This window comes from Nelumbo nucifera, chromosome 8 (assembly GCF_055504915.1).
Source record: "Nelumbo nucifera cultivar China Antique chromosome 8, China Antique-T2T, whole genome shotgun sequence".
Taxonomy (NCBI): domain Eukaryota; kingdom Viridiplantae; phylum Streptophyta; class Magnoliopsida; order Proteales; family Nelumbonaceae; genus Nelumbo; species Nelumbo nucifera.
Window position 1 is genome coordinate 3,333,817 of NC_142656.1, and position 18,763 is coordinate 3,352,579.

The 18,763-nt window shown below is 36.8% G+C and overlaps 2 protein-coding genes and 1 pseudogene across 7 annotated transcripts in view; 2 read left to right on the top strand and 1 right to left on the bottom strand.

Moving 5' to 3' along the window:
- Positions 1–8,186, top strand: part of LOC104600591 (uncharacterized) — a 31,600-nt gene extending 23,414 nt beyond the window's left edge. For 2 of the 5 annotated variants that reach the window (XM_010263631.3, XM_010263633.2), the window contains exons 5-15: positions 2,992–3,062; positions 3,200–3,281; positions 3,363–3,493; positions 3,807–3,977; positions 4,075–4,449; positions 4,778–4,825; positions 4,938–4,978; positions 5,133–5,226; positions 5,328–5,526; positions 5,684–5,815; positions 7,148–8,186. In XM_010263631.3, coding sequence (XP_010261933.1) covers positions 2,992–3,062; positions 3,200–3,281; positions 3,363–3,493; positions 3,807–3,977; positions 4,075–4,449; positions 4,778–4,825; positions 4,938–4,978; positions 5,133–5,226; positions 5,328–5,526; positions 5,684–5,815; positions 7,148–7,835 — 2,032 coding nt within the window. In that variant the 3' untranslated portion in view covers positions 7,836–8,186. The remainder of the gene's footprint in view (positions 1–2,991; positions 3,063–3,199; positions 3,282–3,362; positions 3,494–3,806; positions 3,978–4,074; positions 4,450–4,777; positions 4,826–4,937; positions 4,979–5,132; positions 5,227–5,327; positions 5,527–5,683; positions 5,816–7,147) is intronic. The other 3 variants (XM_010263632.3, XM_088892907.1, XM_088892908.1) reach the window with 3 other exon arrangements.
- Positions 8,187–12,991: 4,805 nt separating this feature from the next.
- On the bottom strand, positions 12,992–15,840 carry NDHU (Chaperone DnaJ-domain superfamily protein). Its single transcript, XM_010263635.3, has 5 exons — positions 15,413–15,840; positions 15,255–15,316; positions 15,022–15,111; positions 14,798–14,938; positions 12,992–13,202 (listed from the first exon to the last, which is right to left on the bottom strand). The coding sequence occupies exons 1-5, from the start codon at positions 15,684–15,686 to the stop codon at positions 13,107–13,109; spliced, it is 663 nt and encodes a 220-aa protein (XP_010261937.1). The 5' UTR covers positions 15,687–15,840; the 3' UTR covers positions 12,992–13,106.
- A 91-nt stretch (positions 15,841–15,931) lies between these two features.
- On the top strand, positions 15,932–17,064 carry LOC104600593 (uncharacterized; annotated as a pseudogene). The gene is made up of 2 exons (XR_016079397.1): positions 15,932–16,208; positions 16,311–17,064. The product of XR_016079397.1 is annotated as an uncharacterized LOC104600593 (transcript).
- The last annotated feature ends 1,699 nt before the right edge of the window (positions 17,065–18,763 follow it).

An 18,763-nucleotide genomic window follows, 5' to 3' on the forward strand; every position in this document is an offset into this window, starting at 1 on the left:
GGATCTAAATATTGTTTCCAACAGCCTAGCTATGTAGGTTCAATCAGGATTAAATGCTTTGCAGGTTTTGCCATGTGATCAACATTCATGCAGAGAGACTTCCATGGGGAATTTTTTATCTCTGGTGTCCATGTCACTAGAATTCATGGGATTTATTAGATGTTTGTTGGACCTTTATCCACTTCCAGCAATGGACAAATTAAATTTTGGCAGCCGTATCTTTAAAATCTGGTCCTTTGATGACGGCAGAATTTTGGAGATCCTTTTGGGTTCTTTGGTCAAGGAGATCCTAACAGAGTTGAGGCCATTGCACTTTCTGAAAGCCTTAGGAATACCAAGGAGTGAGGAGCTTTTGTTTCCCTTGTATTGTTGAAGGTGGTCTCTTTGATATCAGCATCCTTGGAGTCTTTGTACATTTTGTTTTTGATTGATAGAGTCTTTGCACATTATTAGAGATGTTTATTTATTTATTTTTGTCTCAAAGGGGTAATAGTACTTGTCCATGGTCAAGGATATGATGCTCATTGATCCCCTAAAATGTCTATTTTCTGCTTTGGATGGCAGTGCAAGATAGGTGCCTTACTAAAGGAAACCTGTTGAAGAGAGGGATGATAGTGGATAATCCAAATTGCATTTTCTGTGGTAGCTGTTTAGAGACAGTTGATCACCTCTTCCTTCCTTGCAATTTAGCGGTTGAGGTATGGGCAAAGGCGTTGGGTTTATTTGGGAAACAAACCTGTTTTCCAGCAATACCAAGGGATTTCCTGGAAGCTTGGCAGTTGGGGGGCTTGAGTTGGTGGAGCAAGATTCTTTGGAAGTTGGTACCTGCTGCAGTTTTTTGGGCCATTTGGGGGGAGGGAAGTGCTTGTGCATTTGAACACGAGCTGCGAGTAAGCTGTGAAACCTAATTTTTGTAAGAAAGAAAAGGCAATACTTATCTTCAGCTTTTTATATATTCCCAATCTACAGATCCTTGGTGTACATGGGCTCTTTTTTCTTTATATATATATATATATATATATATATATAGAGAGAGAGAGAGAGAGAGAGAGAGAGAGGGAATGGTAATTTTCATTAATCATAATATGAGAAGTTATACAACTGCCACCTTCAAACACATAAGGTGACCCCTCGTCATATAATTAACTTACAAACAAACCCAAAATAAAGTCTCCCTATTTACCCCTTGCTTTGCTACAGTGTCAGCCAAAGAATTTTCTGACCTCCTAGTCCATCTAAATTGTGCTCCTAGCTCGAGTTTGTCTAAGGGACCAAGTGCCCAAACTATTTGTTTGCATCCAGCCTACTACCAACTTTTAGTCTCCCTCACTTCTAACTGTTGAAAGCCCAACTGTTTAGTGTTTAGCCAATCGGAGCCCCTGGAGAAGCACTAACACTTCTGCATCTCTAAAAACATCCCCATTTCCAGATGGACCAGGATTACCTATAGAGATGCTATCGAAATTCAGTTTCACACTACAGTGCAAAGGAGGGGATCAGTCCTCTTAAATATATTTTGTCTTTTTCTCAAAAAAAGGGGGGCTATTTGGTAAGAAATTAGTCTATAAGGATCTTATATATCTTATCAATAATAAAAAGGATATTAATCTACCATGCATTTAGCTTAAGTATCTAGGTGTAAACTTAACAATTATGTGAGCTTGTCTTACACCGCCAGTCCCAAGCCCAGATAAGGAGGGTTGCGTCAGGTTGGCAGCCAGCACTAAAACTTTTACCAAAGCCTTGTGAATATGGATGATAAAAGCTCCTTCTTAATGAAATCCTTTTATATAGTCAAAGGGGTAAAAAACAAGAAAGGAGAAGGAAGGGTAGAAAAAGAATGAAAGGAAAAGAAAAGAAAAGCTCTATTAGGGGTGGATTCGAGTCGAGCCAAGCTGAATACTTGGCTATGTATGTATGTTTGTATACATATATATATATATAATAATATTTATTTATTTAATACTAAGATCGCGAGTCTCACGAGCCGAGCTCGAATAGCTCGTGAAAGGCTTGGCTCGTGGCCACCCCTAAGCTCTATATAACACACCTTACTTCCCAATGTACAGCTGCTTGATATACATGGACTGATGTAATTTTCTTCTTTTTTTGATACGGAGATGTAATTCCTTCTTTCTGAATCTTAATACAATACCTTACTTTCTAATGATGCTAACATACTAAATTGATAAGGTGCAACATTGTATCTTTAATGCCCCTAACACACAAAAGAAATTCATACACTAATATTTTAGGCAAGGTGCCAACCAGCAGATTGGTAAGGTCTCCTGCTGGTTGTAGCAGAGGCTTGGGATCAAATCCCGCCTGCACCTGGGTTGGGGGATGGGCTACCCCCGTTGTGTAGCCCCTTCAGAAAGATATCCAAAAAATAAAAAAATATCTTCTTTTTTTAGGATTCTAGTTTCTAGAAAATTTATAAGTTTCGCAGAATACCTCAATAATTTGCTTAGGGACAAACAACTGTTAAATCTAAAAAAATATATATATCATTTTAGCTCTGAAAGAGTCAAAGAGGATAATTAGGTTGTGCTTGCTTGCCAAGAAAGTGGAAGAAAATAAGTTGATTTCTTAAGAAAATTAAAATGTAGATCACTTGGTTGGCATGTGAAAGTAGGTATTGCCTAATGATTTCCTTTTTTCCAAATGACAGATATATTTTCTTGAAAAAACTATCAGAAAATACAATAAAATTGAAAATAAAGGTAAAGGAACCTACAGCCATCCACTTTTTCTTGACAAAACATGGTTGTCAGAAAAAGAAGAATTTCTTCCCTCTTTCTTTTCCTGCGATTAATGACAAGAAGAAACATTAGACCTGCATGTGAATCTGCTAAAGCAGCACAGCACATCATCCATGTAAACAAGCACTTATGCCTTCGAAAAGAATTCTCATTCTACTGCATCTTTCCTTTTTTCCATGGTCAAAAGGGCTTTCTGTACATACAATTGATTAGAGTTGGTTTGGATCAGGTGCATTGAGCCATCTGTTATAAGATTTCAGAACCCCGAACCAAGTGATCTTAGTGAGGCTAGCCCAACAGGTAAACATAATCGTGGTTTAGTTTTGTTGAATCTCAGTAGAGAGATCTGAGCTTATCATGCTCCATTATTATGAAACATATACATATATATATGTTTTGTTCTTTTTTGTTTCTTTTGTTGTGTATGGAAATATCAGGACCTAATCATCATGATGCTGAAGAGAACAAATCACAGACAAAGTTAAAATCTAAAGTTGAAGAACAAAAGAAATTGGATGGGTAAGATATCTTTTTTCTTTTTAACTTCTTTTCCATTCGGGGCCTCATATCTCTAACTTCCTGTTATGTTCAAATTTGTAGTGTGTTTAATACTAGTTCTCCAGCATTGCCAAATACTGATTTGCCATCAGAATTGAGATGCTCTCTTTGTAATACTATCTTCAAAGAGGCTGTAATGATACCATGCTGCCAGCATAGTTTTTGTGACAAATGTAAGTTACTTTTGTCTTATCAATCCTGATTGCTCTTGTTTTTTGTGATAAGCATGTTCTTTTTTTTTTTGAAAAGAACCATCAACTTCAGTTAATCACTAGCAACACAATATCAAATTTAACAATGTTAAGGGAAGAATAAACTTGAGAGCTTTATTTATCAAAAAAAAAAAAACTTGAGAGCTTACTGCAATAAAAAAAAATACTTAAGCAACTCATTGACTTGAATGTTTAGGGAAATGTTAGTAACTGCATTGTTGTGGTTCTTATGTTTAAATGGTATGCATAATTTTTACATTGAGTTCAACTGCAGGTATTCGCTTGGTGCTGATTGAGAAGGCTAGGTGCCCCAAATGCCTTTCTTCCAAATGCAGGGTAGAGAATTTGCTTCCAAATGTGTCTCTTAGGCAGGCAATTGAGCATTTCCTTGAGTCTCAAATACTGATCAGTGGTTCTGACAATATTATTCCTAAATATGCTCCAGGTGAGCTAAATTGGTAATTCTTCAAATTGATGTCAAATAAATACCATAAACACTTTATATTGGTAGAATATGTAACATCTAAATTCCTAAAACTCAGATGGAGAATCTGCAATTCAAGTGAAAGAAGCTTCTTGTGCTGTGTCTGTCCAACAAAGAGAACCAGTATTGTCTCATTCTCCCTCTGCAACAGGAAAAGGATCAAATCAAGTTATGACAGAATCTGCTGGTGAATCACTGATCAAAAACAACACATCAACTTCTGGCACTGGCCGTATCATTTATTTAGGTGCAGGTAAATCTGTGAAATCAGCTCCTTCATCAAACAAGTTAAAACAAATAAGTGGAGAAAGAGATGCAACTGCTAGTCTTATAGAGTTTAAAGGCAGACATGAAAGCCTGAAAGTTGCTGTTGATTTTCAAGGGGAGAATCAGCCCCTCAATTTGCCTCAAACTCTTATGCAAAAGGAAGAAGGTAGAATTAATTTGCTAAGTAGGCTTTCTCATTTCTGCATTTAGTTTAATTTGGCTCCATCACTATTTTTTGGAGTTTGGGCTCTATTTGAGAGGTTAGGCTGTTATTTTTTTTGATCAATCAGTTAGGCCGTTATATTAGTTGATTTTTTTTTTATCAATAACTACTAGCTGAAATGTTATTCTTTGAAATAACGAAAACAAACCATCTTATTGTGCATGAAGAGGTGTTACTTGGTTGATGTGGTTTTCACTTTTTTGTTCTAAATCTTCTTTCCGTTTCTAAAATTGTAATTTTTTTTTCTGTTCTGTTTCTTGTATCTCTCCAGCTAATTTGACAAGCAAGAAAAAGAAGGGAATGTGGATTAATACTGCAGGTAAAACCTTCATTTCCTATTGTTCATAGAGCTTCACCCAAAACTTGGAAACTTTCTTTTTCAGATGTGGCATGTTCCCATTTTAATTGAGAATGACCTTTGGATTTTTCAGATGGCACTGGAAGTTTTATGGCAACAAGTAGACATAGAAAGGTAGTCGTGGATGTCCATTACGATGCTACTTCTGTCACTACATTGTTATTGCTTTTATTGTTGTCTGCAATATCTTATTACTTTTATTTATTGATGGTGTTATTATTTTTTATTACCATATTCCATGTATATTCTGATCTGTGTCATTCAACAGCAGGGGGACCGTACCTGTTACATGTGTGGTTCTCCAGACCATTTCATAAGAGACTGTCCAGCAGCATCTAGTCCACATCCTATGCTTCAGACAGGTAAAGGCATCATGTGTTGCTTGTGCCTATATCTCATGTAAGCATATGTACATACAAGGGCCTGCCATGTAAATGATGTTTTTCTTTGTTTGAGATTTCAGGGGATGCTGTGTTCCCCGGAGGCATGCCAGCTTATGGACCATCTTACTGGCATGGGTCTCCATTGACACATGTTAGGCCTTATGCGAATATATATGGTGCCCCTGGGATGATGCCCTTTGATCCCACCATGGTCCCAGTTACACCATTTGCAGTCCCTTCTTATATGCCATCTCTATATGCTGGCTTGCCAGTTCCCTGGTAAATTCTTTGTGTTGTTATTTATGAAGTCCCCATTTTTCTTCCATTCATGTTGCTTCTACATGATTCCCTTATTTATGGGGTTTTGACAAATTATCTCTTGTTTTATGAATAAAAATTGGTCCTTTAAGGCATTTACATTGGAAGCATTTTACAGTGGGCTTATGAGGATGGGGGGTTTGGTGCCTCCAGTGGTAACTGGTGCGGAGCGCCCTCTAAGCCGTGCAGAGTTTATGGAACTTGGGGATTGCGAACAGAAAAACAAGCTTGCAAATGAACGTCAGCAAAGGTAACTCTTTTGTTGTCTTTACTATATAATGTTGATACTTGCTTGGCTTCATGTCTAAGTTATATTAGTTAAGGCAGAATATTTTAATAGCATCATTTAATGTCAATGCTTGCGACAGATAGTTGTCCAAATATAATCTTTAAACCCATTAATGAAGTTAAAGGTTAAAAGAGGCACTATAAAAATATTCAAAATCTAAATGTCTTTTCATCTTTTTACCCTTTTATTTTTTTCTTGCACACATGCATGGCATGTGCCCTTCCACTGATTTCAAATAATAAATATACCAGTGCATAAAGGGTCCTTTTGTTATGGGTGTTGTCAATGTATGACAAGCCCCTTCAATTTGCAATAGATCACTTTTCTTACAGGTGTTGCCAATGATCTCCAATGCATGTGACTATACCATCTTAGTCTACTTTTGCTCATTTTATCATCTTTTAGAACTACTCATAGGTTACTTTGGATGACTCCATTTCTGGTCCTAACTAGTTTTTCCATCCATCCATCTCAGCATACACATTTCTACCACACTCATCTTTTGTACATATTGCTTCTTGACTTCCCAACATTACTCCATACAGCATGGCTGGCCTTATAACTGTTTTATAGAATTTTCCCTTTAATCAAGTGGTATTCACCTATCACATAACATTCCGGATGCACCCCTCCATTTTGCCCATCCTGCTCTGATAGGCAATATCCTCATCAGTCTTTCTCTTGTTATGAATTAACAAACCAAAGTACTGGAAAAGGCCACATTAATTTGTCTCTTGGTCTCCAATCCCAAGTGAATGCTGATTTGTTTTCCTACTATTATTAAATTTACATATCATATATTTTGTTTAGCCCTACTTATTTTAAAATCTCTTGTAAAATAAGGGCTATAATAGAATATGTAATAAGGGCAGCTCGGTACACGAGGCTCCTGCCGATGCGGGGTCTGGGGAGGGACAGATGTACGCAACCCAACCATTGTGCCAAGGCCGATCCTCATAACAGAATATGTAATATGTAAATTTAATAATACATATTTAATAATCATTGTGCCATGTGTATAATTATGTAAATTAAGGAGTTCAGTGGTTGGATGGGCTACCTCATAAGTAGCTTGTAGATGTCTCTGATCCGGTTCATTGTCACATATTATAGCAATTATACCTTAACTGATAAGCAAAACCAAACTAGATGAGCCATTATTTATACAGCTTCTGCTATCATCACTATTTCCATCATTTATTATTATGTTTATTCTTTAGTTTTATGATTCCTGTGAGCTGCACCACTAAAGAATCTGCAAACTTCACAGAAGTTTTATTTTATTTTCATCAGACAACAATCAAATGATAGTGATGATTTGGATGAACGGTACCGCTACAATGAACTGGAGAGATCACATGACTGCAAGCCTCGGTTAGAGAGGGAAGACATTGGAAGCTACTCTGAGGATACTGTCATTCGAAGGTCACTAAAGAAGCACACATCTGATAAATGCCTAGATGAAGACATCCACTCAGTTGATTGGAGACATGAGAAGGGTTCTCGTTCTTCAACTACTGGAAGAGACCGCAGGCCATATTATTCTGATAGGTCAAGTTCAGAAATACAGGATATCTCTGATAACTCAAACCAGCATAGTAAAAAGAGGTATAAACACCATAGAGGAGGTTCTAGGAAGCATAGTGAAAAGAAGTATCAATATGACAGTGATTCTAGCCAGAGAAAACACCGTGGGAACCAGAAGGAATTGGAAAATGACAGACACAGGGATGAGGCTAATGTCAAAAGACACCGTCATAAACATCACAGCCACTCTGAATCTGGTTTGGAACCAAGTTCATCCAGAGACCAGAAAAGGCGGCATAAAGAGAAGGAATCCAGCCGCAGTTCCAGGCATTTGAAGCACAAGGTTAAATCCACCGATGACCAGCTGAGTAATGACAGATGGGAGATGTATGATGGCTTGGACGAGAACTGGGAAGAGGACTATCAACATCATAAACGCAAGAGACTACACTAGAACATTGGAAACTTCTACTGTGTTCTTACCTTGGGAGCTTCTGTTTAGCACATGGGTGCACCAGACAGCAGAAGATACTGAGAGATAGCTACAACAGAATTGTCTTTTAAGGTAAATGTGTATATGAGACAAATATCATTCCACATGGCCAATCCATCTGGTACCTTTATCGCTTCCCATTTACTTTTCTTGATTGAGATATTTGTACCAACTACCAAGTTGGTTTGCTAGTTACATTTTATCTTTATTCCTTCACCTAGAAGCTATGGAGTTATTTAAGATGCAGTGGTTGTTTTGAAAACACAAAGTTTATTCAGATCTAATGTTAATTGTCTGCTGGTTTTGTTGATACAGATATTGTACAGTGGTCGGCATTTGGACAGTAATAACATGATTAGCTTTTGTTAATTTCTGGCAAACTAACCTTTTTCTTCTGTTCATAACCCAAGGAAGGATGGCATATCAGTGTCTTACCAAGGACATAGGAAAAATACAGATTTTGGATTACCTTCTTTAGTCATGGTCCAGCATGGCTTGCTGAGATTGTTTTGAAGCTGCTTGAGGTATGTTCTCTAGTCTCTACTATTCTATGTACCCATGACCCCATGTACTATCAAACACCCCCTCCCTTCCACTAGAATAAGGTTGACAAACACATGCACACATGGACTAAGAATAAGAGATCACTAGAAAAAGCGGGATTATTGTCTTTCAGCTTGGTTACTACATGCTTGATAACGAGGAATCAGTGAAATAGTCATCCTCATATATCCAGGCTTGACAGGGTAATGCCCTATTGATTGGACACAATTGCATTCTTTCTCAGCCCATGTAAAGAAACAGACATTAATGTTTACAGCTCTATACCGTAAGGGCAGCAGTCCTCATACAAAGGGGCCCTTTCTTCAAGGGAAAATATTGAATAGATTCAGATTAATGCCCCTGACTGCAATTTTTAGAAGTAATATTACTTCTAAATTCAATTCCCAGAACAAAATGTTTTATAGGTATAGTTGCATAGGGTACTGTGGATGTTCAACAATTCTATCTGGATCTATTAGGGAAATTTGTAAAAACTACATTATTCCCTTTTTTTTAGGGAAAATACCTCATTTCTTCATATCCCTTGTGTTTTCCCAATTCCCTTCCAAGACTAGCTTCCACCATACTTGGTTCATAATACCCAAACACCAATACAGATTTTAGGTTGAACAGGTGCCGACTGCCGAGTAGTTGTGGAGTCCTGAAGTACCAGGATATGATTATGTCAGATGAACAGGTCTTGTGATACCATCAAGGATCATTAAAATTTAGTATGAAGTAATAGAGGTCTCCTTCCTTTTCCATTTCTTTCTAAGTGCCATGACAACTGGCTGCAGAAGGAATTTTTGTGTATGGAATAAACAAAAGGGAGTAATCCCTTGGTACAATCAGTTGCTCATACACAAAGAAATAGTGGACATGCAATCAGATGCAAGAGGTATGCTGGTAATTCAGTTAACACTCCTTGAAGTATAAATTAGGATATGTTTAATAAAGAAGTACAACTTAGAATTTCAATTACCTGGCTTGGCTTTTTTATTTGTTTAAATGAAAGTGCACAAGATGACTGAAAAAATTGGAGTTTAAAGCTTTGAACTGCACCGGATGAGAGAGTAGGCCAAAAATTTTTAGTAACTTGTCTGCGAGAATTGATCTTCAGCCTTCCAAAGATGGTGGATGGTTTGAATATACAACGTGAGGCCCAAATTTCCTCAAAGCTGTCTTTGGTTTGATAGAAAATAAAGAGAAAAACAGAGTCTAGAGAAAGTTTTCAAGGAATTTTATGAAATTCGTTAGGCTCAGTTTAGGAGTACAAATACAAATATGTACAGTGCAAATACATACAAAATACAAGGTTTTGCACTCTACATATTTGTATTTGTACTCCTTGCAAACTAAGCCTTAAGAATACTTTATGTTCTCTTATTATCTCAAACCAAACGTAGCGTAAAATTCCATCTATGGTTATATACCTAATTGGAAAATGCTTTCCGAAATCTACACATTTGAAGGTTTTGGATCAGTTTATTTAGCACTCTATGCTATTTGTTGAAGGCTTGAAGCCACCACCGACATTTTTACAGTACAGGGCTGGTTTCTCTACGAGAATTTTCTAAATGTTTTTGCCTTGAGAGTTGAGATGAAATAAATCTTTTACTCTATAGAAACAAGGTTCAAACTATGGAGACGCACGATACAAGAAATCTGTGTATCGCGTGTTGCAAGGCATTGATACTTGTGTTTGTTACTTTTTCTTGATCATTTGAATATGACTGTTGCAATGCTTTAGAAGTGATGAAACATTCCTAGCCTTTATATTTGGACTACCTGTGGTTTTAAAAACTGATATGATGCGTCCTGTGTCGGGACATATCGTATCGATACTTTGAACAAGTTATAGATGGCAATGGATTAGAGCCTCTTGCATCTCTTCTCCAATGCAACTTTGTCCACATTCCACCATTTATCTTATTTCTCTACCGGTCTACGGGTCTACCCCCAATTATCTCGTGTAGTATTTATCAAAAAAAATCTCACGTGTAGAACTAGTTGGGAGCTGTGCAAATATGTACAGTATAAATGTATACAAAATACAAGGTTTGGCACTCCACACATTTGTATTTTTACTCCTTCCAAACTGAGCCTTAACTACAATTAGCTAAATTTTATGTTAATTTTTTATTATTTTTAGATGGATTGAAATTCATTTTACATTGGTATTACTTTTTTGTTAATATCTTTACTAATGTTCTATTCTTTATTAAATTATATTAGTAAAAGTAAGTATAATTTTGTAACTTTACTAATGTAATTATTTTAAATGGAATTTAAATTAATAAAAATATAATATTGAAAATTTATAAATCTTTATTGTTTTTTATGAGTAAAACTAATTTTGTTAATAATTTTTCTTAGCTATAAGCCTATAACAATTAATAATTATTATAAGATTATATCATTAATTATAGTATTATTAGTTAATCATTAATTATTATAAGTTTTTCATTAATATTTATATTTTCTGTTGTTTTTCTCTTATTAGTTTTTTATATATTCTATACTTATCTAATTTTAATTCAAATATTAATATTTTAATGTGATGAAAAATTAGATGCATGTATTTGAATGTGGAGAGAGAGAGAGTTTCGGAAGAAAACATTGGTGCCATTGGGAAGTTGCATGTAAATGTGATAACGGTCATTGAGATTTAGTAGAGAAGTTTTAGGACATGAGATGGTAGAGATTATGTCAACAAAATGCAAAACTTTGTAAGAGTAGAAAAATACTTGGAAAGGATAGAGAGGAGATGCTAGCATAGACAATTGCATTTTAATAATATAGAATAGGTTATTGCACGTAGCATTGCCCCATTTGGTATCAGTAATGATAGAGATGTAATTTGACCCGCCTCATCTCTGCTGGGATGGATTTTTTGACCGCTGACCTTGTTTCAGGAAAATCGGAGACGGATCTGGGAAGTGGGATGGTATTTGCCCACCTCACCCCAACCTCAGTCCGTTTGAAAATAGGAATAACTGGATGGGTGGATGGAGGATGGGGTTGGGATGTCTAGTCTTGTTGGAGTATAGGGTGGGGTATTTGAGTTTGGGATCTACGATGGGAAGACATAAACCTATGAGTGATAACATACCAGTGATGTTCACTGAGCCACTCTGAAGAAGCTGCTAAAGCTAAGGTCTTGTTTGGTATGACTTCTGCATCGGAGGTGAGTTGCAATGATAGAACTGTAGTGGTTGAACACCTGTGTTCTGGAGAAACTACCCAGCGTAGCTTCGTCTTACAGTTGCATTTTTCACGTCCGGAATACAATGGTACATTTTTTGGATTTTCGCCAAACATAGTTCCTGGCGTTTCCATATGAGACTCAGCTTGGACTAGAAGTAGGGGTATCAATTGGCCGGTTTTCAGTTGGAGTCAATTCAATCCAAACCTATCAAATCGGATTTGGATGGTCTGTATAATTATTGGATTGAGCCAATTCAAAATAAATTGGTTTGAATTGAACCTAAACCAGGCCAAACCCTTGTCCAATTTGAAACTAAAGCTAGCATAAAATCACTTTTATGAAAACACTTTTATAATAGTAATTTTATGAAAAGTATTTTTACAAAAGCACTTTTATAAAAATACTTTTATGGAAGTATTTTCACAAATGTGCTTTTATGGAAGTACTTTTACAGAAGAAGTTTTATAAAAGCACTTTTAAAAATTACTTTTACATAAAAGCACTTTTACAAAAGAATTTTTATGGAAGTACTTTTATAAAAGGACTTTTATGGAAGTACTTTTATCGAAGACTTTTACAAAAGCACTTTTATGGAAGTACTATTATAAAAGCATTTTTACGAAAGCACTTTTCTGAGTATTTTTATAAAAGCACTTTTATAAAAGTACTTTCATTTTAAGTATTTTTACAAAATCACTTTTATGAAAATACTTTTATGAAAGTACTTTTACAAAAATGCTTTTTTAATGCCAAAAGGATATCTTTTTGTAATTTTTAGATTTCATTATTTTAATATATTTTTGTAATTTTTATATGTTTTGTTTTTAATAATATTTTTTTATATTTCATTTGATTTTTATTGGATCCAATCCAGTCTATTTACATTTTAATGGTTGGATTTGATTTGATTTCTATTAGATTTGGACTGAATTAGGTCCCGTCCATTTGTAAGTGTAGACTCACCTTGGACTGGATCGTGTTGGACCAAATTCAGTCCAAATGTCCAATTGACACCTCTAACCGGAAGCCACGTTCCGAAAACCTTCCATGACTAGATGGAAGCATACCAGGGCTTTCTGGGTTTTTCACCTAAAATATCTTTTGGGCTTAACATGTGGAGCCCACCCTGCAAAGCTAAAATCCGCTACATGAAAGACCTCCCGAACGGCACTTCATAATTGGAAGAGTACATCGTACTGGTAAGCTGGTTAGTCTCTGGGTTGGATACTTGGATCCGCGTGAGATGGTTTTGACATTTAAAATAGTTCTTCTTATTGGTTTAAGGTAGTTTTGACCATGCTAACCAAATCGGGCGGTCGAGTCCTATTTCTGGTTTTACATATAACCGATTTGGGTAACTAGAAAATGAAGAAGTTTTCGACTTTTCTCCTCCTTATCATAACAATTTTTTTTGGGTTTTTCTTATCATAACACAAATATGGTGATTACATAATATGGTTTAACTAAAATGAAGAAAGCCTTCACCGATTAAGAGCAATGGATAAGGTAAAGGATAATATTAACCAACCCAAAAGAAAGTAGCCCACAACCCTTGTGGGCCCCACATCTTCAGGTTCCTGTGACAAAAGAAACACTGGGTTAAGTATGGTGAAAAGGAATTACAAACTAGCTACTCAGTTGCTATATATGTAAAACTTGCACGATTGAGTGATTAACAGATCAAAAAATAACCAAACAGACGGGAAGTATACCATGTTTGGTTTAACTTTTATTTTTGGAATAATAAAATTCTAGAATAGACAAAAATGAATAGAAATAGGCAAAATAAGAAAATGATACTATGAATTAAATGCTTTTTTTTTAAAACATGAATTCTTTTGTCGTAGAAATGAGAACAAATTTAAAATCTATTTGGTTAGAAACAATGTAAAACATTATATAATCATGCCCCATTCTACTCACAAAGAAGCTCTATGGCAGTGACATAGATTTTCACGGGTGTATGGTTTGTACAGTTGACTGCTGACCACCGATGCCAGTAGAGCTTCTTTGAATAAAAATAAGGAAAAATTACACTTTAGTACATTGAATTTTGGGGGTAGTGTCAAGTTAGTACCCGAACTTTCAAATGTGTGACTGTAGTATCTAAACATTCAAAAAGTATCAAATTGGTCCATGCCATTAACCGATCATCAATTATTAGTTGAAAATGTCAAAACTACCCTTCAAAAGAAGACACTGCTCATCTTCTACCTTTAGATCTTAAGCACATGCTTGTCTAATTATTTCTTTACTTTCAGTTATTGTTTCCTTTTATCATATTTCATCTTTTTTTCTCTCTCTTTTTCTTTGAAGATAACCAATTCAGTCTCAAGGTAGAAGACAATGAACTGTGTCTTCTTTTGAAGGGTAGTTTTGACATTTTTAAAAGATAACCGACGGTCGGTTAACGGCAAGGACCAACTTGACACTTTTTGAAAGTTAGGTACTGCAATGACATGTTTAAAAGTTTGGATACTAACTTGACACTACCCCCAAAGTTCAGGGTACTAAAGTGAAATTTTCCCTAAAAATAAGTAACATGAAGCACAATTATTATCTGAATTTTTGTACCATCGTCCTAAAAAGAATAAAGAATGAGACCCTTGACAAGAATTTTGTAAGCAACTAACCAAACACTTGGGATTTCCTACCCACCGTGAATTGGAGCCATACATCTCTATTATGAATTGAGAGATGTGTGGCTGCAATTCACTGTGGGTAGAGAGGGTAGGAAAAGTGAGTAGGAAATCTGGGCTCACTTGCGCTGTTATTTGATTGAATTGGGTAGATCATGCTTTGGTGACTCGAGATATGGTGATCAAGAAAAGCGGAGCTAGAGATGAAGCTGAACGATATAGCTTTTGTTTGGACTAGATAGGTTTTGTGTACCATTTATCAGGTTAATTTGGAAGCTGGATGACAGACAGAGCTTTCGTTTGGGCACAGGCTTTCTGTACCATTTATCAGGTCAATCTGAGTAAGATTGTATGATTCACAGCTTGGTTCGGTGGTGGTATAGAGAGGCTTCTTTGAAAGGGGGCAATGAAGAACACATGATGTGGAAATGGAGACGTTAAGGTGAACCCCAGAAACAACGTCCAAACTGTGGTTGCCCATCAAGTTATGAATATATAGCAAATTAAAGAGAGTAGAGGAAGAAAATCCAGACCTGTGGAGGAGGAGGCTGTGTGGGTGTTTGGGTTATATCAACTTCAAAAGGCCAGACATATCTCTCTGGCTTCTCGCTCCTTGCCAAGCTCCAGTCATATAACCTTCTTTCCTCTTCGGAGGACAGAATTAAGTAGGATTCCTAATAGTACCAAAAGGAAGACCATACTCAGAATTCTCCCAGTTGCAATGGTAAGGGTACTTTGTAAGGTAAGGAAAACTAACCTTCAAGAGTTCAAGCTTCTTGCCTAGTTCTTCTTCATCCAATCCTTGGTTCATCAGTTCTTCACTCTTCGCTTTATATGCAATTGCAACCTGGTAAAGAAGACAAACTGAGGTTCTTCTCATTTATTTAACAACCAGAATTACTAGGTGCATAAGTTCAATGTTGGATTAAATCGGAAAGACGGACTTAGGGCAAGCGCTAGGCGGGGGGGGAGAGAGAGAGAGGTCCCAACCTGGTCATAAGGGCATCCTCTTTGAAGACCGAGTCTACCATAGTGATCGGCATCTGTGATGGCTGCATTCTAAAACCATAGATCCGTCAATTAAATTTAAACTCGAGAAATAATATAAGCAGTAAGAGGGGGAAGTTGAGAGGTAAAAACTGGGTTACCTATGCCACGAAGAACCCTTTCGACATTGAGAGCAGATATCAAAGAATAAGGCACCTTGGAAGCTTCAACGGAACTCTCTTCTGATTCCGTTTCTGTGGCAGTTTCGGCCTCGGGCGACGCATCGCTGGAGCTTCGGATCAGACATCTTCGTGGCTTGGTAGGAAAGCGAGCTGAAGGTGACCAGAAAGTAACTGGTTTAGGCGTCGAAGAATGGAATCCGACTGGATCTCGGCGGGAAATACAGGCAGTTGCCGCAGTGGATGACACAGCCATCTCAAGAACGGCCGTTTTTTCTGTTACTTTCTTGTTTCCCCAAAGCGTTACTCTCGTTTATTTTGAGAGAGAGAGATAAGGTTTTGGTTTTCAACCAGTCGAATGCTATCCGTGTCCAACTGTGCAAAACTTCTAATGAAACATGAAAGGGCCCAACCCGATCTAGGCTTGGGTAAATTATATAGGGATACTCAACTTTCGAATGCAATACTTAGGTGCCCTGAACTTTGAGACCTGGGTCCATTTTCGTTAATTCACGTTACCGATTATTGTATAATTATTGAAATGCTTATATTTTTTTAAATTATTAAAATTATAAAATTTAAAAACAAAACAACCCTGGTGGGTACCATTCGATCTGGGCAGTAGGCACCAGTGTTGTTCATCATGGGGAGAAGAAGCCATTGCCGCCACCTAAGAAGATCAACCGGCAATCACCGGCTCTTCCGACAAGGTCTGTTTGATTTTACTTTTTTTCACCAGCAGGCAAGCGAGGTGCCCACCACCGGCAACATTCAACAGGTATTATTTTTACCTCTTCCCTCTACCATACCATATTTCTCTTTTTTCCTGTATTTCCCCCAACCATTCTATATTTCTATTTTTCTCATGGTCATGGTGAAGCGAAAGCGATCTATTTTCGTATTATTCCCTCATGTCTTCAGAGTTCGTATCCGTGGTTATTATTCTCTAGTGATGTCGTCGACCAGTGAAGGTGAAGCTGCGACAGTGGCGGTGGAGCAACCGCTAACTGAGTCTCCAATGGCAGAGAAGCCTACCCAGCCCGATAAGCCTGTAAAGGAGAAGAAGGTGAAGGCCCTAAGGAAAAGAAGCCGAAGGCGGCAAAGTCTTCCCATCCCTCTCATCCTCCTTATTTCCAGCACGAGGCTGAAAAGCTTGTGGAAGAAAAGCACAAGGCTGTTCTTTCAGCAAATTTCAGGAAAATATTGGCCCTCCAGTTGAAAAACTGTGTGCCTAAGGGCAAATTGATCAAAATTAAAGCTTCTTTCAAGTTGTCTGAGTCGGGTAAAAAGAAGGTTGTGAAGGGCACTAAGGTTGCTACAGAGAAGAAACCCAAAGCCGCTTCTGCCGCTCTAAAAGCAAAACCCTTAAAGAAATCTGATACTACTCTAAAAAGGCCGCCAAGCCCGCGAAGAAGGTTGGTGTCAAGAAGGCCACTTCGGCGAAGCTGAAGCAGCCCAAATCAATCAAGTCCCCTGCTGAGAAGAAAGCTAGGAAGGCCACCGCCTGATTGAACAGTCTCTTTTCTGGGCTTAGCAGTTGGTTCAGTTTGTTGCAAAATTTTGAACAAAAAAATATGTATTCTGCAAATTTAGATTGTAGTATTTCTCGGCGTCCAGGCTCCCTGTTTCCTTCAGAGTAGTTCAGCTGGTGCGTCTTGATAGCCGATTCCGGGCTTTATAGTTTATACATTAGATGGGCAAACGGTCCAAAACTAAACTAGAAGGCTAGTTTTGGCATATTATCAAATGTTTAACGGACGGAATACCAACGAGTGGACTCAGGTGTCTATTTCTAAAAGTTTAAGGTACCCCCAAAGTATTTATATACCCTTTTTTAACCTTTGGGCTTGGATCGAGGCCCATAAGAGCTTTTTTCTTCTTTTTTTAATAAAAAATGGAATATCGTTTTCTTGGGGTGACCAATGAGGTAAGTATTATCTGAAATCGGCTTTGAAAGTAGGGGTGAGGATGGATTGATCGGGTTCAATTTTAAGGTAGAACCTAAAACCTACCTTTAGGGTTTGGTTCGAAGTTAATCAGTCATTAAGTGGCATTTGAAAAAAACACAAATACCCTTTGAGTGTCATCTAATTTTCTTTATCAGCCATCTAAACATTGACAAAAAATTATCAGCCTCAAGTCATTGCCTTTTCTATTTAAGAAAGTTGGGGCCACCAGAATGCCCACCCAAACGTGACCCCAACTTTTTTGAATGGAAAAAGCAAAGATTTGGGGCTGTTAATTTTTTGTCAACGTTTAGATGGTTGATAAAGAAAATTAAATAACACTTGAATGATAGTAGATTGACACGTTTTAAAAGTTTGGGTACTGAATCATCGCATTTTAAAGTCTGGGGACCAAAGTGGCATTAGGCCTAAAGTACAGGGTACTAAGGAATTTTCCCTAAATTAAATAAAAATGATTAAATCACTTAAATGACTTAATGGTAAAGTGAACTATGGCCTTTGTAACCATGAGTGTTCATGTTCAAATATTCACATGACTTATTTTAGCACAAGTTTGATTGCAAGGCCAATTCCTCCAAGACAAACTGAGACATTTCCTTTGAGTCAATTTGGGTAAGGTAAACCCTTATACCTCAAAACCAATCTAGGTGGGGGTCAATTTCGAGAATTTGAAACCCTACCCTACCCAATAATAGATTAAGTAGGGTTTGGCTAATCGAAGTTGTTGATAATATAAGTACTTATGGATTTATTCTTCTCTCTTTTCTTTTTTGGGTAAATTAAAAAGAAAATGTACTATGGGGTCAGTAGGGACCAAGGATGATCATTTTAGCTCGGGTCCACATGACCTAAAAAGTTCAAGCTTGGGCTTAGGTTTTGCATTCATGCCCAACTCGAGATTTCACAACTTGCATATATAATCAAGGTTCAAAATATCGATATGTGGATATGCCCAATACGCCACTACGGGCATATTGGGCAATGTTGATAGCTTTTTTTTTTTTGTCTTTTTTGAATCTGGTTCATAAGGCCCAATATAATGTCCATCCACTCTCTAAACCAGTCGATACTCCAAAAACACCCCTTGTAGGGGTGTATTAGGAAGCCCCCAATACAATACACATCGGCTGATATGGCTCGACACGTATTGATACTTTGAACCTTGATTTAAATATATGTATTTTATATATAATGTATACATATGTATATATGTTATTTTATGTCATATTTATTTATTTTATAAGGATTTCAAAAAATATATTTTATTTATAAATATTATAAAACATGCCACTTATAATATGTATTATATATGATATTATGTACTATGTAGTGTATTGTTAATGAAAAAAATTGTATCCATATTATA

Bases quoted from the DNA above. Each gene is read 5' to 3' on its own strand.
- NDHU (XM_010263635.3), bottom strand. From the start codon at position 15,686: ATGGCTGTGTCATCCACTGCGGCAACTGCCTGTATTTCCCGCCGAGAT. The intron at 15,112-15,254 runs GTTGGGACCTCT...CTTCTTTACCAG, and splicing joins GAGGATGCCCTTATGACCAG to GTTGCAATTGCATATAAAGC. The intron at 14,939-15,021 runs GTTAGTTTTCCT...TGGTACTATTAG, and splicing joins AGAAGCTTGAACTCTTGAAG to GAATCCTACTTAATTCTGTC.